Below are 15,112 nucleotides of genomic sequence, written 5' to 3' on the forward strand. Positions count from 1 at the left end.
ACACCGCGTGGCCACCTGCTCAAAGATGAAGCTTTAAAACCTGGTTGCATTGTAGCTGCAGATTCCACGGTCATGTGCTCAGAGCTGCTGAGGAACAAAGCATGCAGCAGCAAAAATCCTGCATGAAGAGGACTTTGGGATTCCTCCACCTCCCCACGTACTCTGCTAAGCACGGAGATGACTCTCAGGGCTGCTGCCTCAGAACAGCAGGCTTTGCTGCTTTTCCTTTACCTGCTGGTCTACAGTGCTGCCCAGCATCCACAAACTACCTAGCTCTCAACACTGGCTCTCTCCTCTCCTTGTGACTGGGGTACAGGGTCCCCAATTCTTTGCTTTTGCCTCCGTTCAGAACCAAAATCTTAGACATATTTAACACACCCACCAACAGCCTTTTAGCTCCAGGGCAGACTAGCAGGATCTTCGTGAGAGGAACACAGCAGCAGGCCCCTCCCTCCGTGTCAGCCAAACAGCCAGCTTGTCACCATTCAGCTTACAGCAAAACGCAAACGCTCTTTATTAAAAAAAGCGGAGCAAAACCCACTGTGAAAAATCACAAACCAACCACACTAGAAGTTTCATTTTCCAGTTGCCTCTTAGAATATGTACCCCAAGTTCATTTCTCCCACCACAGACTCACTAGAGAAACTAAGAGGCGGCTATTGTAGTGCTGTCCTGACAGAGGTCTCCACTTCCTCTGATTCAGACCCTCACATCTCTTCTCTTTTTCCATGCAACATGAGGACTCGTGTCGCCAGGAAAAGGAAGCGCCTTCTCCCCTTTGTGGTCTGAGAAGAAACTCCCCAGCAGCGAGTCAGAAGCACTGCTCCTCTCCAGGGCAAAGCCCAGAAAACAGCACTCAGCTCCAGGACTCCAAGAAGCCAGGACAGTTTTGCCATTTGTCACTGCAGAATGAAATCCTGTTGCATTTTGGCCACAAGAACTCCAGCCAAGGGCTGCGGTTCACAGTGAGAAAGCACAGACGCTGACCCCTGACACCCAACACTTTCCATGCCAGTTGGTGTTGCAGGGGCTTGAACCACAGCCAAAGCCCAGCTGTCCCGCAAGGATACGGACAGCCACTCCACAGCAGTCCCCCTCTGCACAGCTGTTTCTATACATAATGAATGCATATCCACTGCCCATCACTACAGCCAGAGCCACGAGGGGCAGAGTAAAAGAGCCAAAGTGAGCCCTGTCAGCCGCTGCTTCCCTCTGTGAGCACCGGGTATAAAAGCACAGGTGGGTAAGATCTGGTGTTTCCAGCAGCTTTAGAACCCCCTGAGCAAAGTAAATTGCTCCCACCTACAGGGAACTCTAAACACTGCTGCCTGTCATTTCACTGTGAACAGCCCTGGCATCCAAATGCTACAGAATGACCGCTGCCTGGGGAACATACAACCCCCTGGTAACAACAGGGTGTGCTGACAGACTGGTGCTGTATAAAAGGACACAGAAATTACTTCAAATGTTGTAGCAGTGCAGGGCAAGGGCTCCACATCTTGAACTCAGACCCATGAGCCTCTATCCCAGCCCTGGATGGTTGTTTCCTCCTCTCCTTCATGCAGTCGGGAGCAAGATTTCTGAAGAGCAAGAACGATTTTCTGTGTTTGCAAGCCTTCGTGTTACCCCACTGTGACAAAACTGTCCCACTTAGAAAGAAGGGGCTGTACCTGAGTTGCTCACCCTCTTCTTGACAGCAGGTATCTGGACTCTTTAAGCCACACTCTCATTTCCTAGAACTGTGGGTTCCCAGGGGAGAGCCCTGCACATAGGCCATGACGGCATTCTGCAAGAAACTTGCTCGCTGGGCCTCTTCTTCCCTCATCCTGGAGATGTCAGCTTCTTTCATTCTCAGCTTCTCCAGCAGCATAGAGATTTCACCTTCTTTGTCTAATAGTGCCTCGCGGTGATTACTTGATAGGACTGTGAAAGAAGAGCAGTATTAGTAAAGAAAAACAGGGGTCACTAGAATAAACAGGAACAATATGTTATAGGCACAGCTGAAGGCAATGGAAGCAGAAGAAGATCAACAGGCACATGAGAGAAGCTGCATGAGACAATGTGAGAGGCTTTGCACAGACAACATGTTATACTTCACTGTGCACGAAATCCAAATATTTTGCTTGTTGTACAGCTTTGGGTAGTTACCTGAGTCTTCGTCTGTATAAAATGAGGACAAGAATCCCTGCAAATACATCAGGATGGAGGGTACAATTCATGGCTGTATGCACAGGCAGGAAGCATTGCTGTCGCTATCTGTGTCACTCATTTCTAGGCCCGCTGTAGGTTAACCCAGCACTACCATCTGAGAAGCATGAAAAGATCCATCACCTTTCAGCTGTCTCTCCAGGGCTGCAATCTTCTCTCTCAGCCCTTCCTGTGCTATACGTTCAGCCTGCAGGTGTCCAATCTGCTCTTTTAACTCCACTTTCACTTTATTCACCTCTGTCACTTTCTCCTCTTCTTTACTGTTCAAATCCTGACACATAAAGAAATCTATGAATAACCAACCTCAGCAACTTGTTCTGTGGTGACCATATCTCTACTCCAGTCCAAATTACCTGCTGAAGTTCCTCTAACCGCCTTCTGAGTCCATCAGCATGTAGACTCAACTGATTGGCTCTGGCTTGAGCATCAGCAACCACTTGTTTTTGCTTAAGGCAGCAGCTCTGAGCTTCATCCCGTGACTCAGTCATCAGCTGCAGCTTCTCTTCTAGGTGTTCTAGTCGTTGTTGCTGTAAGACACAAAGGAAAATGAAAATACATCAGGTTCATTCCATTCCTGCAAAGGGATTCTCCCCTTTTTTGTTCCAAACACACTGAACCCTTGTTTGAGTCAATTGGCACTGAAGAACAAGCACAGGACTTAGCCGTAATAGATATGGCACTTCTCCCTTGCGTTCAGGAGTGAATCTAAGCTGCTTTCTGTTGTCAGGGAAAACATTCTGATGGAGACACCGCAAGGCTCAGCTCAGTCGCTGAGAAACAGAGGCATGTCCTTGGTAGAAGCACCAATGCCACTGCCAGTGTTTACAACTAATGCTCTTATCTTCACTTCCTCCATATCCCAAATGGCTCTGCAACACTGCTGTATACAGCTAAGCAACTGCTGTGTTTCACCACAGACACACCTGGCAGTTTTTATAGGTTCAAAACTCAGTAAAGCATTTTATTTTGTGATGTTACATGTAAGTAAACATTCTAATAGTTTTGGTGTATTTTCCTCATCCCTTGTTCTCTTTCCTTGGGTGCTGACTTCATTGCCATTTTCACAAAGTTCATTCTTTTTTCATCCAGCAGCAGTAGCCACCTGCGGAAGTTCCTCTGAGTCCAGAGAAACAGGAGCAGCCCATAAAAGCTGCAGTTAAACAGAAGGACTGACATCCAGCTGTTAGCTTCCAAAGTTGTCAGCTTACAAGAAATCTGCCATCACAGTATCCACATCAATTCTCTTACTACACGAAAGCACACAGCAGGTGGGGACAATGGTTACATTCTGGAGACAATTCAAAGCAGACTTTTCCAGACTCCTTCCTCAGAGATCACACTATTCGCAGGCCAGTGAAACCCAGAGCGAGGAGTTACTCAGCAGTTCCTCAAGACAAAAACATAGGCTAAGCAGCCAAATCTACTCCTTCCCGCAGAGGCAGAACCCACAGACAGCTCTTGTCCTTACCTCCTCCAGCCGTGCCTGATTCCGGACTTTTATTAACTCCTCCTCTGCCTGGCCTCGCTCCGTGAGTGCAGCTGCTTTGACTTGGCTCAGCTCCTGCCACAGAAACATGAAAGATTATTCCAGATAGAGAAGCCGCATCACTGCAACACTGACCAAAACCCACGAGCAGCTTCCAGTCGCAGGCTACAATGTGACACAGCTGCCTCTTACCCAGGGGCAGGAAAACAAACCCAGCCTACAAACCTTTTCTCACCCCAAGATTGCCATCTAAATTCAGTGAGAATTTCGGTTATACGAGGGCAAGTAATGGATGAAGCTTTCCAAAGACAGGGGAATAGGAGACGGCAGGGCTGGGTCTAGCTGGGGGAACAGATCTTCTTGGAATCTTCTCCTTCTTTAGTCCAAAGCAGTAAAAATAATTTTAGCTGGTAAACTGCTCTTTTCTGTTCCTCCCTACAGCACATGACAATCTTTACATCAGTCAGCAATGGAAGACTCCATAAAGCTCCCCTGACAGCCTTCTCCTGCCACTGCTACCTGAGCATTCCAATGTGCCTGAAGCATCCATTCTCACCTCCTCCAGAGCTATCCTGACAGCCTCCAGCCTCTGGATCCTCTCCTGCATGGACCGTTCACTGGCCTCAATGTGCTGTGTCATATGATCCACCTGCAAAGCAGTAGAAGCCATTTAAGCAAGTGCCAAAAGACCACACCTATCTCCAGGCATAGTAGCATGGCCACTCAGCATGAGAAAGAGCATCCTCCCATTGACTCACCTACCACCAAAGAAAAACTCTTACCTCCCAGAGCTCCACTAGGAAACTGTAATACAGACAGACTCTGCCCTCAAGAAACTGGGATCTTTAGACAGAGATCCCTTCCAGGCCAAGATGAAAGATACTGTGCCTGAGCTCTCCTGTTCAAGTGGTACAAAACACCACTTCATTTTCTAGTTGTAATGTGGCTAAAATCTTCCTAGCCTCCATATTTTCTTACAACATTTCAAAATCTTCAGAGAAATCTATTGGTGTGATTTTATTTTTGAGAGATTTCACACCTCAAACACTTGTTGTGGTTTAGCCCTAGTCACCACACACGTTGCTCACTCTCCCTCCCCCTCCCCAGCAGGATGGGGAGAGAATTGCCAAGAAAGGAAAACTCGGTTGAGATGAAGACAGTTTACTAGAAGAGTAAAGGAAAATGACAACAATAACAAAATACAAGGGCACTAAAATACACAAAATGAGCAATATACACTTTCTCACAACCCAATATCCCAATGACCGCTACAGCCTGTCCCCAGCAGTGTTCATGGAAACAAAACCGAGCAGCAGGCAAAAGAGTGAGAGGGAGAGATGCCCCGTCCCGGCCAGTTTCCACTTGTATCCTGAGCGTGATGTTTCTGGCATGGAATACTCTCTTTGGCCAGTTTGGGTCAGCTGTTCTGCCTATACCCCTCCCAGCTTCCTGCATCTGCACTTTAGCCACATCTGGAAAGCCAGTATCCTTGGTCTCTTTAGCAACAACTCATAACATCAGTGTGTTTATCAACATTCTTCACATCTGAAATCCAAAACACATCAGCTACTGAGAGGAAAATCAACCCCATCGCTTCCAAAACCAGGACAGCACTCCAAAGAGAGTTGATCACAGCCTGTTGTCCAGTCCACACTCAGACAGAATCCCTCTGAAACATAGCAGAGAAGAAACTAGCAAGCTGAGCCCCGCTAAAAGATTCTTTGTATAAAGCACGTATGTCTTGATTTCCTCCATGGATGCATCTTTATTTCAGTGAGCATGACAAGACTGCTTATTCATAATTACCTCCACGCATAGCAAGACTGACACAAGGGCCAGCCTCCAAGCCTCTTTTGTAGAATCACGTACCACTCTGGCCCATACTCTTGCAAGCTACAAAATCTTACTAGCTGGCAGAATGTCTTGTGATCTCTTCAGCTAGACTCTGCTTGTAGAAATGGCCCATTATTCCCACAGTAAGTCTCAGTCCGCTAATTTAAAAACTTGTTTAAGAGCAGCTGACAGCAAGCAATGACCTCCAGTGGCACCTATATGTCAGGACCAAAGACAGAATAACCTCAGAATGCTGCAGAAACTCCATTCTTACCTCTTTCACCCGAAGGGATTCCATGTCTTCAAGGCTTTGTTTAAATCTTCTCTTCTCCACTTCCAGGCGTTCTGCAGATTAAAAGGAGGTGTATCAGAATTACGGCATTCCTGCCACGCAGGCTCTATTTATACTCTCATTACAAACTCTGACACCCTTTCTCCTTGGCTGTCTTGCACCACCAGCTCACGGACAGTAATCCCAACCCACAGCTGTCTGTGAGCTGTTTCTGCTCCTCCACTCACCCTCAGCCTGCACAGCCCGCAGCTTCAGCTCTGCTGTTGTGTTGGTCAAGTCTTGTTTTACTTGGAATAGCTGATCCTGCTGGACTCTGCACTTCTTCTCCAACTCATCTACCTACAAGGAAATTACCACGACAAAGGATTTTCTTTTCCTACTAGCAGAGCAAGTTGGCTGTACAGAACAATCAGCAGAGACACAAACAAGGATCAAAGTAGAGGACACATATAGAGACCAGAAGCGAATAATGCCCAAGTTCCACTTCTCAGCCTCAGACTTGTTTTCCTACCTGGTTTCTTAGAAGCAGATTTTTCTCACTGGCAGCAGACAAGTCACGCAAAAGCTTGCCTTCCCGATCAACACCTTCCTGCAAACAGAATAAAAATTAAGAACCTGTACTCACCTTAGTTCTTGTGCTGCCAGCCTACTCCAACCAACACCACACCCAGCTAAATCCAACCTACCCCTTAAATACCATTGCTCCTCTCCACACCTAACACTCACCTATCTAATTTACACAAGAATTTTTGTCATGGCAGCTCTGGTTAACCCACTAGTGGTAAAAATCATGCTTGCCTATCCCATCCAGGATCCCCCAAATCTACACAAACCAGGTATGACCTGGAGCTCTGCCCTCAAACCTAACTAGGACTAATCCAGCTCACCTGTTTTTGCTGCTGGAGCTCCACAAAGTGGCGCTCAACCATGCTAGTTTGTTCCTGTTTTGTAGCATTCAGTAGCTCTCCCAAGTTGTGCACCTTCTGCTCAGACAGAGCCAGGGCAGCTTCAGTCATCTGCAGCCTATACAGAGAAACACTTTCCAGAGTCCTTCCTAAGGGAGACACTTCCAGTGACCTCTCTGCGTGACGTGGTACAAGATGTTAACACATATTTGGCAGTGGATGAAATCAGGCTAGCTAAATGAGGCATTTTTTTTTGCCCCTGGGAAAAAGATGCCATTTTTCTCTGCATCCAGCAGCCTCTGCAAGCAGTGAGTGACCTGGGACTTCTCAGAGCCTGGTGTTCTAGTGCTCCATCGCATTTTCCCTCTGTGGTCCTCCATGAGGACCCTCCTTTCCTCGCCTGAACCCCTGCAGAATTTGCTCACTTGCCCAGAAGAACAAAGCTGGCTATTTTATACCAGTGCAACGTTATTTAAAATTAGTGACAGAATTTTAAATACAGGTAGCAGATTCTCTGTACATGAGGGACATGTCCACACTGAGGCACGGCATAATGAAACTGCCATTACATGACAGAATTGAACAAGCCAGGCTCACCAGTGTTTGAAGTCTAATCACTGTCACGTGCATATGGCTCTACACAATCTAACACTGCTTTGGGGCAGCTCCACCTCATTGTTCCTAAGCATACAATCTTGCTGGTCAGGTTCCTCCGTATCTGCAGTGGTTCTCAGAGGATACTGCCAACTGCCAGGGGAAGCAGGTATAGACTGTACCTGTAAAATGTGCAAGGAACACACTTCTATCCCCACAATGCCTTTTTTGCCTTTTCACCCTTTGTAATTAATTTGCTCTTAAATCAATGCACTGTCATTTTACTTAAAAGCAGGCTAAATATCTAGCATGGCAAGCCCAAAGGCCTGATCTGACTGTAATTTCTGGGTATTACTGCAGAACTAAGTGAAACAGTAAGCCAGATACTCTACAAAATTATTCCCCTTCTTAACAGCTCTGCTCTGCACCGCCTATACAGCACAGAACAGTGAGAAGGCTAAAGTTTTCCTCCTCCGTACTTGGCTTTTAGTGAATTCATAATAGAGTGCTGCTCATCCAATGCTTCCTGCAGCTGGCGGACTCGTGCTGCAGACATTCTGCATTTGTGGGGGAAAAAAAAAGAAAGGGGAAAAAAAAAGGGTGAGTAATTTCTGCCAGGAAATTAAAAGGGCCTAATTCTGCTATCAGAGCAGAAAGCACTCAGAAATTCAACTCACCTGCCACTCTTGGCTATTTCTTCTCTCTGTTTGTCTATAGTGTCCATCAAATCCAAGAACTGTGAACAAGGCAAGCATCAGTGAGAAAATGAACTGCATCAGCTTGAAGCATTTACATTTCTCATCTTTCTCTTCCTACTGACAGGTGAAGACAGGTCAAGCCACTCTAAGGAAAGCAAGCAAACTGGAGGTTTGACAGGTTCATTAGCACATCTGACTGAGGTCATCAAGTATAGGGACTCTGCACCATTAGGCGTCAGAAAGAAAACAGACTTGTATGTCTAGGTTTTCACCACTTGGAAAATATCAAACCAGCTGCAAAAGAAGAACTGAAAGCACAAATATGGGTGAAAAAAAATCACCAAAACTCCTCCAGAATCCAGAGTAAATATGTTCAGGAGGCTATGTGTCCATACCCATACTGTCATGGACTTTCTTCCTGGGCAACCTAGCTCAGAGGAAGGACTCAGTTCACCAAACCATGCTGTGTGACTGCCCACAAAGATGCACAGGCAACTTCAGGCACACAATAATCCTGTCACTGAGTGTTTCACGGGGACACTGGGGAAAAGCATAGGATTCCAGCTGCCTCATTTGAACTGCCAACATGTAAGATTGCTGACCTGCTTAGTCTTCTCATCCTTCAGACTCAAAATCTCCTTGCTGAGTACATATGCTCGGTTCTGGGTCTCACTTAGGATAGCCTGACGGTCTTGATTGTGATCCAGGGTTTGTTCTGATGCAGAGAGAGCAGGAGAGCATGTACATGTTTCTAAAGCAACAGAACAATAAGCACCGCTGGAAGAGATGGCACTCAGGGTGACACCTGGCTATCAGAAACACCAGGACAGTAAGTAGCCTTTCTCAGGTTGGCCCACACAGAGAGACCGCTCTCACCTTACAGACACAAGGTGGGCCAGAATCAGAGAGCAGTGTATAGGGGGTAATCAACACCTCAGCTGCAGGAGAGCCATTCAACCTCACTGTGAGTAGCACAATGACAAAGGATGTGCTGCATTAGCCATATCCAAACTTGGCTACTCAGAGGCAAACTAGAGACCCAAGTTCTTCTGCATTCACATGGCACAGTAATTTCCAATGCAATCCTTTTTTTTTTTTTTTTTTTTAACCTCTTGCTGGTAAAACTGACACCTCCAACCTGGCCAGCCCTCATTAAAACATAAGAGGAAGCAACACATACACTGTGTAAACGCTGTTGAGAAAGGGAGGATACGTCTCAAGTGCTGAAATGGGAGAGGAGTTACTGATTCTTTCCCATGCAACAGGTAATACTTACCCACTGCTTTCAGGATGTCACTAGGAATGTTGTTCCCAGCCAGCTCCAGCCTCTTCAGGGTCCTGTTGCTGTGCAGGCAGTTCAGCAAAGCTCGACCACCCAGAAGTCCGATATTATTCCAACGCAAATCTATACAGAAAGCAAGCTTTCACCCCAGTAGTCACATATCTGCTGAAAAACACATGGCTCAAGAGAAACCATGCTCCTTATACATCTACAAGCATGGCTAACTAATCCCAGCTGGTCACAGCACACAGATCAACAGTCTCCCTTTTCAAGAACGACTGAGAGGGAGAGAAAATGACAGACGAAGCAGGAAAGGCAAGGATGAAACTTAAGTGCAGTAAAATGCAGGAAGCCATTACAGTTCAAAAGGTACACAAGTCTCCCCCTCACATTTTCATCTCATGAGCCTTCCTTCCACAACCACAGTCTGCAGATGAGAAAGAACCAGCATCAGAGCCACATTCTCCTGAAGGAAATTCTGGCAAAATTCCTTACCAAGGACAAAGCAAGTGCAAATTAAGTTTCAGAGTCTGGCGTGAGGCATGCCAACAGCATCCACAAATGGGAATGGACCCATTCCCTCCTCCACTTAGAACTGTTCTGCTCCGAGCACACAACCTTCATCTGCAGGTTTCGTTTCAGAGATTCCAATTACTGCTCCCACTCTCCAAAGGCCATGGGGATGTGACCTCTACTCCCTGCACAAAGCCTGCAAAGTGCTCCAGACTGATAGGAAACGGGAATGACACTGATCAGTCAGCAGAGATAAGGGCAGGCTGCAACGAACCTGAAGATATATGTGTGTGTGCATGCGTGCGTATACGTAGGCGGGTAAAGAACCAGTCACTCTTACCCAGCTCCTGAAGGCTGGCATTTTGTTTCAGTGCCATGGCCAGCTCTCCGGCCCCTTGATGGTTGATCTGGTTATTGCGCAGATCTAGCCGCTGGAGAAAGTTGTTTGCTGCCAGTCCTTGGCAGAAAAAGGAGAAGCCCTCCTCCCACACACCAAGGCTGTTCCATTCCAAGATTAGACTAGGGAAAAATCAGACAGGATTGGAGTTCATTGAGTAAACAGACAGTCACAAGAGCTTGAATGATACCTGGATTATGGTACCTATTCAACATCCAGTTCCCCTAACAGAGACCAGGATACTGCTAGGGCTCTGCATCCTCAGAAAGGGCACCTTCAGTTCACACTCCTTCATCTGTCCCATCCCTCACAAGAAATTGCACTATTTGACTTTCCTCCTATCCCAAGAAAAAAAACCCTCAACCCTTTTCTAATGTTGTGCTCCCTCTGGCAGGAATAACAGAAAGAGAGGTAGATACAATTTTTTACCTCCTGATGGATTTGTTCTGCCTAAGAAGTTTTCCCAAAGCCTCAGCTCCCATGGTTCGCAGGTTATTTCCCTGAAACAAAAGTCCCAGGTGATCAGTAGGCTATGCCCTGTCCCAATTCAGCTATCCCAAACACCACCAGATGCACCTCAACTATAATGTTGATTTCAGTCTGTCAATGATTGTCTGAGTAACATTTGTTCCACCTGTCAGTCAGCTTTTCAGAAAACGAAAGACCCCAGGAGGAACAGTGGATATGTACACTGCTAAACTTGTGAGGCATCATGACTGAGAACTCACAAAAGTCCCAGGATAGCACAGGATCAGCATGGCCCACGATGGGATGGAGAATGCTGATTCTAGATAAGGAGAACCGTTTCAACACAGTTCATTAAAATGGTCTCAGCTAGCACCAGCCCAGATGAGAAAGAAAGGTGTGATGCAGTTTAGGACTGTAGCTACGCACTGGAGGAATACAGACAGAAAGTCATTCTCACAGCAGAGTGACCATCACATCTAAAAGTACGTGCTTAGTTCCAAGCCCCAGGCTAGCTGAAAGTCACTAGCAAACTGGATAAACTCTACAGAAGTGCAAGTCAAACAACTAGTAACTTACTGATTAATACAGAAACCCAAAGAAAAGCCAACATATGCCTCATTTGGCAGCAACTGACAACAGATATACAGCAATAACTTCCTATCAAAACAGAGTAACTGAATAAAAACAAAGATGAGCTGCAAAGTAACTTCAGAAAGTCATGATATGGTGTTAGGGAGGTAAGGATCGAGTCCAAGAACTTTACAGAAGTACAGATCTTGTAGAACAATCCTGCACCAGCACTGTCTATTTCTAACTGATTAAGCTTCTGCTCCTATTTCCTTCCCAACCTCTTTGTCTTAATTTTATTCAAACAGACTCACCTTCAAATCCAAAAATTTGACTGTGGTGTTGGGACAAAGACCACGTAAAAGAAGTTTTACACCTGAGTAGAAGGGGGGGAAAAAAAAGAAAAAAAAGACAACAGTTGTTGATTTCATACGTCTAACCCTGTGCCTGAGCTGGTAAAGAAAGCATCCTTTCAAACAGCCAGCTCAGAAGACATGGCTAGGACAAAACATATGACTTTGCAAGCAGCCACTGCTGCTGGAAAGCGTGTCTGAACTTTCAGGGCAGCAGATGTTTTTCTACATCCTCAATGAAAGAGCTGCCTGGGTACAGAACTGCATGCCACCCTATGTACTTTCCTAACGCAGCTGTGAAAACCGCCCGTGTCCGGACAGGCCACACAGACAAACCGCTTGCTGGCTCAGGCAGCAGGGCCCGAGTGAGACTCGCTCGCCGTCCCCAGGCCGGCGGGATGCAAGGACGCAGCGACCAGATGCAGCAGACTGCCCGCGCACCCTCCCGTACCCGCAGCCGACAGCAGCCGCGCCTCGGCGAGGCCAAGAATCGCAGACGCGCCCTCGAAAGCGCAGGGGCAACACCTCTGGCCACCGAGCGCCTCCCGGCCGGCTCCAGAGCGCGCTGCCGCCGAGCAGGCGGGCTCACCTGCCGGGACCCCGCACGGCTGCCCGCCCGCCACGGCTGCCAGGCCCCCGCTCTCCCTGCGGCCAGCGCCGCCGCGCGCCCCCGCCGCTCCGCCTCGCCTCCCGCCGCCCGCCCGGCGCCAGGGGGCAACCGGGGCACGGCCCCGCAGCCGCGCCCCCGACAGCCGCCGCGGGCCCCGCGCCCACCTTCCTCGCTCAGGCCGCAGTCGCCGAGGGCCACCTCGGCGAAGGGCGCGGCGCCGGGCAGCAGCCGGCCCAGCGCGTCGCACGTCTCCAGCGAGAGGCTCTGCGCCGCCAGGTCCAGGCGGGCGCGGCCCGGCACCCCGCCGAGCTCCCGCAGCCGCCGCAGCACGGCCTCCTGCGGCGCCGCGCCGCCCGCCGCGCACAGCCGAGCGTAGGCCCGCCGGAACTCCTCCATGGCCGCCGCCGCGGCACGCCGTCCCGGTCGCGGCGCTGACGCCAGCCTGGCGGCGGAAGCGCCACCGCCCCGCCCCCGCGCGCTTCCGAGAGGCGGTGGCCGGCAGCGCGCGGCGCCATGGAGGAGCGGGACGGCGGCTTCAGGAAGGTGCGGCGGGCCCGGGCGGGGGCTCGGCCCCGGGCGGGGGCTCGGCTCAGCCCGGCCCCGCTCATCCGCTCTCCTCTCCGCGCAGGAGACGGTGGACCGGCTGCTCCGCCTCCACTTCCGGGACGGGCGGACCCGAGGTAGCGGGGCGGCGGCGGGCGGGCTCGGCCGGCGGCGGGACGGGCCCCCGCCTTCCGTAAGCGCTTTGTCGTTGCAGTTAACGGCGACGCGCAGCTGCTGATGGCGGAGATGCTGAAGGTCTTCGTCCGAGGTGAGCGCGCTGCCCTTGCGCCCGGTGCTAGGCCCAGGGCCGGCCGGCCTGCACCGTGGTGGGGGCCCGTTCCCAGCTCGAGGGGACCACCCCCCAGCCTCCCCGCGGAAGAGCACCCCCGTCTCCTTTCCGAGCACCCAGCCAGCCTTCGGCACGTCCCGTCCTGTTCCAGCTCTGCTGCCCCATCCGTGGCCCCGCTCCCTGCATCCTTGCAGGGCCGGTGAACAGCCTCTTCCTGGGCGCTGGGCCACCTCAGGCCGTGCAACTCCATCTTCGAAAACCAGCCCCCAACACCCCGTGGGGACCGCACAGGTAACTTCTCTAAGCCCGCTCTAACAACTCTTGCCTTACGCTTGTACTGCAGAAGCAGCGGCACGAGCAGCACGGCAGGCTCAGGCAGAGGACCTGGAGAAAGTGGATATTGAGCATGTGGAGAAAGTGCTGCCGCAGCTGGTATGTAACTGTAGAAGCTGAACGGGACTTGAACAGGATAAAGATGTGGGCTGAAGCAGCTTAATCCTCTTCCTTCTGGGAGATGTTTCAGGGACCCAGCAGCTGTGCTCACTGGCTTGCTGCTCTCTCCTTACAGCTTCTAGACTTCTAGAAGTGTCATGAAGCACATCTGGCCTGCCAGCAGAAGATCCTGACCTGACAGAGAACATCTGGCTCATCCTTAGAGTCTACATTTAGGAAGAACAGTCTCAACTTTTTCTTTCTCTGCTATTTTGCTTCTGTTTCCTCTGTCCTTTACCAAGCATGACAAAGCCCGAGGCAACTTTGCTGTCAGATGCTATTTTTGAAAAGAGGCTGCCACACGCTTGTTTTGGTTGGCTAAGCGTGTAACCCGTTTCCATCTTGCTGCCTTACTCCTTTAACAGAAGTCTGTACTTCACAGTTCTGTAAGATGCTGTTGCTTTCTCGGCTAATGTGAGAAACAGGTGCTGCTTCACAGAGATGCATGGAAAAACTTAATGGCTGGAAACATCATCCAAACTTCAGGCTCTCATCACCTCAGTAGCCAGCTGTGGCAGAAACTTTAGGTCCAGCTCCAAGCCTGTCTAATGAATAGGTTGTTAACAGGAGCTCAGTCACAGGCTCTTGCCAAAAGCAGGTAACCGATCTTTATTTTATAAATAAACAGTGTCTGTCTCTCACTACCTTGCAGTATTTCTCCAGGGCTGTGACATCAAAGAATGCTTGGAACCTTTCAACCATCTGATATTCTCCTCAGAAGCCGCTTCCCCTCTGCTATAAATTTGTTCTCACAAGGAAACATCAATAAATTAAAACAGAGTCTCCCTCCCTTGTGTAGGCTCTTTGCTGCAATTAATCATCGAAAGTCAAGTTGCTTCAAAGACTTGCAAAGTTTCCCCCTCACCCACCCTCTTCTCTAAATCTTTGTAGGACGAAAGGAAAAAAAAGAATAACAAACAGCATGTGTGAGAATCCCACATCACGGGATAGCGTGGCCCCTCGGCCAGCAAGGGGGCCGGGAAGGAAGCTGTGAAATAAGAAACCTTACACATGTAGGCAGGGCCCACACAACTGAACTGGCTTTGTTGGGAAATATATAGCCAGCTGCAAGAAAAGCGGCTGACACCATCGTGTCTTAAGGACTGCACACTCTGTTGTTGGCTATCTGTAGTCTTTATGATTAGTAATAGCGAGCAATTTTTTTTCCCATTGACAGCTGTAGCAGGCAGAGGCTCGGTAGGTCACTGTACTCTTTCAGCCAAGAGCTATCAAGGTCATCATCACTCAGGACACTAGCCACTTGGAAACTTCAGCTAAAACCACAATTTAATACACATTTTTTTCTGATGACAGTACCAACTCAAGCAGTGCCCCATCCCTCTGCACTGCAGCCCCTTTGCCAAGACAACTGTTTGTGCAGCTGTACAACAAAAACCAATGAAGGAGTTGACCTAGTTTAGCCTTCAGCCCCACAACCATATGGTAAAAAACAGCAATAGCAAAAAAATGCAAGTAATACTACCTTTTAATGCCCGAAGTCCCCAGGGATGAGCTCAGCTACTATAGCAGAAGTGATATTGAAACACATCCAGCTCATCAGGTATCTGCATGTATTGTGGCA

General features: G+C 49.1%; 2 protein-coding genes across 4 annotated transcripts; one reads left to right on the plus strand and one right to left on the minus strand.

Moving 5' to 3' along the window:
- Window positions 1-490: 490 nt before the first annotated feature.
- On the minus strand, window positions 491-12,702 carry LRRC45 (leucine rich repeat containing 45). 3 transcript variants are annotated; one of them, XR_015260577.1, is made up of 18 exons: window positions 12,371-12,702; window positions 11,558-11,619; window positions 10,638-10,708; window positions 10,152-10,330; window positions 9,293-9,421; window positions 8,619-8,767; window positions 7,996-8,054; window positions 7,798-7,875; window positions 6,707-6,842; window positions 6,331-6,408; window positions 6,047-6,158; window positions 5,802-5,872; window positions 4,251-4,343; window positions 3,677-3,769; window positions 2,562-2,735; window positions 2,332-2,479; window positions 1,671-1,923; window positions 491-1,580 (listed from the first exon to the last, which is right to left on the minus strand). XR_015260577.1 is itself a non-coding variant. In XM_086762611.1 (17 exons), the coding sequence occupies exons 1-17, from the start codon at window positions 12,600-12,602 to the stop codon at window positions 1,727-1,729; spliced, it is 2,061 nt and encodes a 686-aa protein (XP_086618737.1). In that variant the 5' UTR covers window positions 12,603-12,702; the 3' UTR covers window positions 491-1,726. The 3 variants fall into 3 exon arrangements, 2 of the variants coding, with proteins under 2 accessions (XP_086618737.1, XP_086618738.1); XM_086762611.1 differs by having other exon boundaries at window positions 491-1,923; XM_086762612.1 differs by having other exon boundaries at window positions 491-1,923; window positions 8,619-8,731; window positions 12,371-12,701.
- CENPX (centromere protein X) lies at window positions 12,650-14,315 on the plus strand. The gene is made up of 5 exons (XM_086762621.1): window positions 12,650-12,749; window positions 12,835-12,886; window positions 12,964-13,017; window positions 13,382-13,470; window positions 13,607-14,315. Exons 1-5 carry the CDS (start codon window positions 12,720-12,722, stop codon window positions 13,619-13,621), a joined length of 240 nt encoding a protein of 79 aa, XP_086618747.1. The 5' UTR covers window positions 12,650-12,719; the 3' UTR covers window positions 13,622-14,315.
- The last annotated feature ends 797 nt before the right edge of the window (window positions 14,316-15,112 follow it).

The sequence above is a fragment of the Chlamydotis macqueenii genome, chromosome 18, assembly GCF_036417535.1.
Source record: "Chlamydotis macqueenii isolate bChlMac1 chromosome 18, bChlMac1.mat, whole genome shotgun sequence".
NCBI classification, from domain to species: Eukaryota; Metazoa; Chordata; class Aves; order Otidiformes; family Otididae; genus Chlamydotis; species Chlamydotis macqueenii.